This window comes from Bufo gargarizans, chromosome 11, assembly GCF_014858855.1.
Source record: "Bufo gargarizans isolate SCDJY-AF-19 chromosome 11, ASM1485885v1, whole genome shotgun sequence".
NCBI classification, from domain to species: Eukaryota; Metazoa; Chordata; class Amphibia; order Anura; family Bufonidae; genus Bufo; species Bufo gargarizans.
The window spans coordinates 17,881,699-17,889,856 of NC_058090.1; the positions used below are offsets into that span (position 1 = coordinate 17,881,699).

The 8,158-nt window shown below is 59.0% G+C and overlaps 1 protein-coding gene across 2 annotated transcripts in view; it reads right to left on the reverse strand.

Annotated features, from left to right (window-relative positions):
• COQ6 (coenzyme Q6, monooxygenase) overlaps window positions 1-8,158 on the reverse strand; it is a 72,292-nt gene that overhangs the window by 63,006 nt on the left and 1,128 nt on the right. Inside the window, exons 2-6 of one of the 2 annotated variants that reach the window (XM_044271189.1) lie at window positions 3,982-4,119; window positions 3,736-3,870; window positions 3,604-3,662; window positions 3,416-3,539; window positions 1,690-1,820 (exon numbers count right to left, since the gene is read on the reverse strand). In XM_044271189.1, the coding sequence (XP_044127124.1) occupies window positions 1,690-1,820; window positions 3,416-3,539; window positions 3,604-3,662; window positions 3,736-3,870; window positions 3,982-4,114 (582 nt within the window). In that variant the 5' untranslated portion in view covers window positions 4,115-4,119. Of the gene's footprint in view, window positions 1-1,689; window positions 1,821-3,415; window positions 3,540-3,603; window positions 3,663-3,735; window positions 3,871-3,981; window positions 4,123-8,158 lie in introns of those variants that run through there. The other variant, XM_044271191.1, reaches the window with a different exon arrangement.

Sequence of the window (8,158 nt, forward strand, 5' to 3'; positions counted from 1 at the left end):
AGGACATGCCTTTCTTTTGCACTGCAGAGGCATGAACCCAAAACCCAATGGAAGGTATCACAGTGCTTCCAATCCAAGCTGTATTTTGGGGACCCATTTAAAATTGATGGTTTTGTGATCCACAATATGGGCACAAACAGCCTACAGTCGTGTGAATGAGCCCTAAAACACAGGCTGGAAAGCAGGATGAAATGCAATGAATACTAAGGCCTCTTTCACACTTGCGTTGTCCAGATCCGGCGTGTACTCCACTTGCCGGAATTACACGCCGGATCCGGAAAAACGCAAGTGTACTGAAAGCATTTGAAGACGGATCCGTTTTCAAAATGCTTTCAGTGTTACTATGGCAGCCAGGACGCTATTAAAGTCCTGGTTGCCATAGTAGGAGCGGGGAAGTGGTATACTTACCATCCGTGCGGCTCCCGGGGCGCTCCAGAGTTAGAGCGCCCCATGTGCATGGATGACGTGCCATGTGATCACGTGATCCATGCGCTTGGGGCGCCCTGACGTCACTCTGGAGCGCCACCGGGAGCCGCACAGATGGTAAGTATGCTGCTCCCCCGCTCGCCGCTACAGTTTACCATGGCTGCCAGGACTTTAGCGTCCCGGAAGCCATGGTAACCATTGAGAAAAAGCTAAACGTCGGATCCGGCAATGCGCCGAAACGACGTTTAGCTTAAGGCCGGATCCGGATCAATGCCTTTCAATGGGCATTCATTCCGGATCCGGCCTTGTGGCAAGTCTTCAGGATTTTTGGCCGGAGCAAAAACCGCAGCATGCTGCGCTATTTGCTGCGGCCAAATAACGTTCCGTTCCGGAACTGAAGACGTCCTGATGCATCCTGAACGGATTTCACTCCATTCAGAATGCATTAGGATAAAACTGATCAGGATTCTTCCGGCATAGAGCCCCGACGACGGAACTCTATGCCGGAAGACAAGAACGCAGGTGTGAAAGAGCCCTAAGCAACATATTTAAAAGCCATGTACGTCTTTGAGGGCAACTTTTTTTTTTATTATTGCATTGTACTCATTTTGACCTCATACTGGTCATACTTCGTGTTGAGCGAACTTGTGTTTTAAGTTTGGCGTCTAGAGTTCGGGTTATCGAAGAATCGCGTTATAGATTCCGCTACCACAGACAATAACTTGGTCCGTGGTAGCGGAATCCATAACGCGATTCTTCGATAACCCGAACCCGAACTTTAGACGCCGAACTTAAAAACACAAGTTCGCTCAACACTAGTTATACTTACCTCGCTCCCCGGCATCTGCGTCGCTTCTAATGCGCCCACAGCGACCGCTGCCTCCACCCATCGTCAGATGTATTGATCCATGTGACGGGGAGATGCAGCAGCAGGGGATAAGTGGGGTAAGTATGACCAGTATGAGGGGCCCAGGCATTTTTTTTTTTGTGGGGGGGGGGGGGGGGGTTAGGGTTAGGGTATAACCCTTTGTGAAAGAAAAGCTCAATATGTTTAATAAAGGCAAATAAAAAAAAAAATTGCCTCAGAAGGTGTTCATAGCCTTTAAATCTAAAAAAGTTTGATTCTATTCTTTTTATAACGTTATAAAAAAAAAACTTTCCAATTCAGCAATAGATGATGGTGCCCAGGAGACAACATATGACCATGGAGACTGGTCCAGGAATCTGTCTGCATAGAGGGAAGGGGGCGTGAGAGTTCCTCACCACCAGTCTTGTGTGCAAACTCTGTCCGTCTGCCAGCTGTATCTCTACGTATGGGCTGCCCTCTCCATTGCTGTATGGCGCTGGCCAGGTGTAGCCTACAGCTTGGGCTCGATAGCGAACCTCCACATGCTCTGAAACAGTCAGAAACCAGAGATTATTAGGGTAAGGGTTAAGGATGACAGCCATGTAACCAGAGACAGGGACGTGTGCACCCAAGCCTCACCAATGTGTGTGGGGGAGAAAGCGAGCTTGTCTACATCAAGGATGCTCAACCTGCAGCCCTCCAGCTGTTGCAAAACTACAACTCCCAGCATGCCCCAATAGCTGTAGGATGGTCAGGTATGAAGGAGGCTGTAGTTTTGGTACATCTGAAGGGCCACAGGTTGGGCATCCCTGGTCTACACCAATCCCACAGCTGAGCGGCTGACATTGGGCAACGAACAATGGGCAACGGACAAAGGTGGTGCGAAGAATCACATTTCCATCACATGGAGGCCAGGTGTGTGCACCATCAGTGGAAGAGATGACACCAGATGTATTACGGGAGGGAGGTTGCCTGGTCTGATGAATCACATTTCCATCACATGGAGGCCAGGTGTGTGCACCATCAGTGGAAGAGATGACACCAGATGTATTATGGGAAGGAGGTTGCCTGGTCTGATGAATCACATTGCATCACATGGAGACCAGATGTGTGCACCATCAGTGGAAGAGATGACACCAGATGTTTTATGGGAGGGAGGTTGCCTGGTCTGATGAATCACATTACATCACATGGAGGCCAGGTGTGTGCACCATCAGTGGAAGAGATGACACCAGATGTATTATGGGAGGGAGGTTGCCTGGTCTGATGAATCACATTACATCACATGGAGGCCAGGTGTGTGCACCATCAGTGGAAGAGATGACACCAGATGTATTACGGGAGGGAGGTTGCCTGGTCTGATGAATCACATTACATCACATGGAGGCCAGGTGTGTGCACCATCAGTGGAAGAGATGACACCAGATGTATTATGGGAGGGAGGTTGCCTGGTCTGATGAATCACATTACATCACATGGAGGCCAGATGTGTGCACCATCAGTGGAAGAGATGACACCAGATGTATTACGGGAGGGAGGTTGCCTGGTCTGATGAATCACATTACATCACATGGAGACCGGCTGTGTGCATCATCAGTGGAAGAGATGACACCAGATGTATTATGGGAGGGAGGTTGCCTGGTCTGATGAATCACATTACATCACATGGAGACCAGGTGTGTGCACCAGCAGTGGAAGAGATGACACCAGATGTATTACGGGAGGGAGGTTGCCTGGTCTGATGAATCACATTACATCACATGGAGACCGGCTGTGTGCATCATCAGTGGAAAAGATGACACCAGATGTATTACGGGAGGGAGGTTGCCTGGTCTGATGAATCACATTACATCACATGGAGGCCAGGTGTGTGCACCATCAGTGGAAGAGATGACACCAGATGTATTATGGGAGGGAGGTTGCCTGGTCTGATGAATCACATTACATCACATGGAGACCAGATGTGTGCATCATCAGTGGAAGAGATGACACCAGATGTATTATGGGAAGGAGGTTGCCTGGTCTGATGAATCACATTACATCACATGGAGACCAGGTGTGTGCACAATCATCAGGGGAAGAGATTACTGAGGGATTTGCGGTCACTCTAAGATCAGCTCCATCAGGTTGCACCACACTTACCTCCTATGGCGTCCAGCAGACATGTAAGGGCGGCTGTGATGACGTCATTTTCTACGATGTACCCCATGTCCTCCATCCCCTCTTTATCAAATGTGATGAGTGCATCAGAGCAGGCATCCCAGACCTGGGGGCAGAAAAGGGTTAGAGCATGCGGCCATGAGCCTCCTCAACGGCACAGACGGGCTTACCTGCATTCTCTTGTAGGGCTTTAACCTCATGGCACCAATGTGATCCCAAACCCCAAAGCCTGTGGAGAGAGACAGCTGGCAGCAGAGTGGGGTACAAGGCAGAGAAAATTGTGCTTCATGCACCATACTCACTGGCAAGGAGAGTGGCAGACCCCGGGGTGATTGAACTGACACGGTTGCTGAACTGCTCCGGCAGCGGCTCCGACACCTTCCTCTGTCCGGCTTCCAGCAGGAGGATTCTCTTGTGACGCAGGTGAGGATGAGAACCTTGTGTCCGAGGGGCAGAGAAAACAGAACCTGTGAGGAGAGCGGTACAAGCGGCAGGAGTGCCAAAATCATTGGGGTCACTGAAGACTCCAGCACCTGGAGGTTCCTCACCTAGGGCGCAGGCCATTGCAGTTCCAACCATTCCCCCACCAGATACGACCACATCATAGAGTGCAGAGGAGGACAGGCACCGCCGCGGCACCAGGTATCTGCCAACAATGGGCAGACACAGAGGAAGCAGCATGGCACCTGTCAGGACCAGAGACACAAGATCCAGGGTCACTAGGGAAGTACTGTGGGGCAGCCATGAGAGCGAGTGGGGTGCCAATGGGGTCCAGCGGCTCCGTGCTCTTGGGCGAGTCAGGGGGATGTGGGGTCAAGGTGATGGATGAAAGGGGGGGGAATGTGGGGTCAGTGTGACGGCTAAGTGACGCAGATGTGGGGTCAGGGCGGTGGGTGAGTGGGGGGGATGCAGGGTCAGTGTGAGAGGGATGTGGGGTCAGGAGATGTGGCGTCACTGTGGCGGGCGAGGAGGGGGGTCACTGTGGCGACGGGTCACTGGCGGGTGGGGTCACTGTGGCGGGGCAAGGAGGGGGGGTCACTGTGGCGGAGCAAGGAAGGGGGGGTCACTGTGGCGGGGCAAGGAGGGGGGTCACTGTGGCGGGGCAAGGAGGGGGGTCACTGTGGCGGGGCAAGGAGGGGGGGTCACTGTGGCGGGGCAAGGAGGGGGGGGTCACTGTGGCGGGGCAAGGAGGGGGGTCACTGTGGCGGGGCAAGGAGGGGGGGGTCACTGTGGCGGGGCAAGGAGGGGGGGTCACTGTGGCGGGCAAGGAGGGGGGGGAAGGGGGGTCACTGTGGCGGGGCAAGGAGGGGGGGTCACTGTGGCGGGGCAAGGAGGGGGGGGTCACTGTGGCGGGGCAAGGAGGGGGGGGTCACTGTGGCGGGGCAAGGAGGGGGGTCACTGTGGCGGGGCAAGGAGGGGGGGTCACTGTGGCGGGGCAAGGAGGGGGGGTCACTGTGGCGGGCAGGGGGGGTCACTGTGGCGGGGCAAGGAGGGGGGGTCACTGTGGCGGGGCAAGGAGGGGGGGTCACTGTGGCGGGGCAAGGAGGGGGGGGTCACTGGGGTGGGGCAAGGAGGGGGGGTCACTGGGGTGGGGCAAGGAGGGGGGTCACTGTGGCTGCTGAGCGGTGTGGGGTCACAGAGGCGGATAAGACGTGGGGGGGTCACTGTGGCAGATTTGCGTCATCTGGGGTGACTGTGGTGGGGCGAGGAGGGGGGTCACTGTGGCTGATGAGCGGTGGGGGGGGGTTACTGTGACGGGTGAGGCAGGGGTCACTGTGGCTGATGAGCAGTGTGGGGGGTTACTGTGGCGGTGGGGGTCATGGAGGCAGGTTTGCCACATGTGGGGTCACTGTGGCTGATGAGCGGTGTGGGGGGTCACTGTGGCGGGTGAGGCGGGGGTCACTGTGGCTGATGAGCAGTGTGGGGGGTTACTGTGGCAGGGGGTCACTGTGGCTGATGAGCGGCGTGGGGGGGGGTCACTGTGGCTGATGAGCGGTGTGGGGGGTTACTGTGGCGGTGGGGGTCATGGAGGCAGGTTTGCCACATGTGGGGTCACTGTGGCTGATGAGCGGTGTGGGGGGTCACTGTGGCTGATGAGCGGCGTGGGGGGGGGTCACTGTGGCTGATGAGCAGTGTGGGGGGGGTCACTGTGGCTGATGAGCGGTGTGGGGGGGGGTCACTGTGGCTGATGAGCGGTGTGGGGGGGGGTCACTGTGGCTGATGAGCGGTGTGGGGGGGGGGTCACTGGCTGATGAGCGGTGGGTCACTGTGGCTGATGAGCAGTGTGGGGGGGGGTCACTGTGGCTGATGAGCGGTGTGGGGGGGGGGTCACTGGCTGATGAGCGGTGGGTCACTGTGGCTGATGAGCGGTGTGGGGGGGGTCACTGTGGCTTATGAGCGGTGTGGGGGGGGTCACTGTGGCTTATGAGCGGTGTGGGGGGGGGGTCACTGTGGCTGATGAGCGGTGTGTGGGGGGGGGTCACTGTGGCTGATGAGCGGTGTGGGGGGGGGGGGTCACTGGCTGATGAGCGGTGGGTCACTGTGGCTGATGAGCGGTGTGGGGGGGGGGGTCACTGTGGCTGATGAGCGGTGTGGGGGGGGGGTCACTGTGGCTGATGAGCGGTGTGGGGGGGGGTCACTGTGGCTGATGAGCGGTGTGGGGGGGGGTCACTGTGGCTGATGAGCGGTGTGGGGGGGGGTCACTGTGGCTGATGAGCGGTGTGGGGGGGGGTCACTGTGGCTGATGAGCGGTGTGTAGGGGGGGTCACTGTGGCTGATGAGCGGTGTGTAGGGGGGGTCACTGTGGCTGATGAGCGGTGTGTAGGGGGGGTCACTGTGGCTGATGAGCAGTGTGGGGGGTTACTGTGGTGGTGGGGGTCATGGAGGCAGGTTTGCCACATGTGGGGTCACTGTGGCTGATGAGCGGTGTGGGGGGTTACTGTGGGGGGGTCACTGGCTGATGAGCGGTGTGGGGGGGGGGTCACTGTGGCTGATGAGCAGTGGGGGGGGGGTCACTGTGGCTGATGAGCGGTGTGGGGGGGGGTCACTGTGGCTGATGAGCGGTGGGGGGGTCACTGTGGCTGATGAGCGGTGTGGGGGGGGGTCACTGTGGCTGATGAGCGGTGTGGGGGGGGTCACTGGCTGATGAGCGGTGTGGGGGGGTCACTGTGGCTGATGAGCGGTGTGGGGGGGGTCACTGTGGCTGATGAGCGGTGTGGGGGGGGTCACTGGCTGATGAGCGGTGTGTAGGGGGGGTCACTGTGGCTGATGAGCGGTGTGTAGGGGGGGGTCACTGTGGCTGATGAGCGGTGGGGGGCTCACTGGCTGATGAGCAGTGTGGGGGGGTCACTGTGGCTGATGAGCGGTGTGGGGGGGGGTCACTGTGGCTGATGAGCGGTGTGGGGGGGGGTCACTGTGGCTGATGAGCGGTGTGTAGGGGGGGTCATTGTGGCTGATGAGCGGTGTGGGGGGGGTCACTGGCTGATGAGCGGTGGGTCACTGTGGCTGATGAGCGGTGTGGGGGGGGGGGGGTCACTGTGGCTGATGAGCGGTGTGGGGGGGGGGGGGTCACTGTGGCTGATGAGCGGTGTGGGGGGGGGGGGGTCACTGTGGCTGATGAGCGGTGTGGGGGGGGGTCACTGTGGCTGATGAGCGGTGTGGGGGGGGGGTCACTGTGGCTGATGAGCGGTGTGGGGGGGGTCACTGTGGCTGATGAGCGGTGTGTAGGGGGGGGTCACTGTGGCTGATGAGCGGTGTGGGGGGGGGTCACTGTGGCTGATGAGCGGTGTGGGGGGGGTCACTGTGGCTGATGAGCGGTGTGGGGGGGGGTCACTGTGGCTGATGAGCGGTGTGGGGGGGGGTCACTGTGGCTGATGAGCGGTTGTGGGGGGGGGTCACTGTGGCTGATGAGCGTGTGGGGTGGGGTCACTGTGGCTGATGAGCGGTGTGGGGGGGTCACTGTGGCTGATGAGCGGTGTGGGGGGGGGTCACTGTGGCTGATGAGCGGTGTGGGGGGGGTCACTGTGGCTGATGGGAGGTGGGTCACTGTGGCTGATGAGCGGTGTGGGGGGGGGGTCACTGTGGCTGATGAGCGGTGTGGGGGGGGGTCACTGTGGCTGATGAGCGGTGTGGGGGGGGGGTCACTGTGGCTGATGAGCGGTGTGGGGGGGGGTCACTGTGGCTGATGAGCGGTGTGGGGGGGGTCACTGGCTGATGAGCGGTGTGGGTCACTGTGGCTGATGAGCGGTGTGGGGGGGGGAGTCACTGTGGCTGATGAGCGGTGTGGGGGGGGTCACTGGCTGATGAGCGGTGTGGGGGGGGGGTCACTGTGGCTGATGAGCGTGTGGGGGGGGTCACTGTGGCTGATGAGCGGTGTGGGGGGGGGTCACTGTGGCTGATGAGCGGTGTGGGGGGGGGTCACTGTGGCTGATGAGCGGTGTGGGGGGGGGTCACTGTGGCTGATGAGCGGTGTGGGGGGGGGTCACTGTGGCTGATGAGCGGTGTGGGGGGGGGTCACTGTGGCTGATGAGCGGTGTGGGGGGGGTCACTGTGGCTGATGAGCGGTGTGGGGGGGGGTCACTGTGGCTGATGAGCGGTGTGGGGGGGGGTCACTGTGGCTGATGAGCGGTGTGGGGGGGGTCACTGTGGCTGATGAGCGGTGTGGGGGGGGGTCACTATGGCTGATGAGCGGTGTGGGGGGGGGTCACTATGGCTGATGAGCGGTGT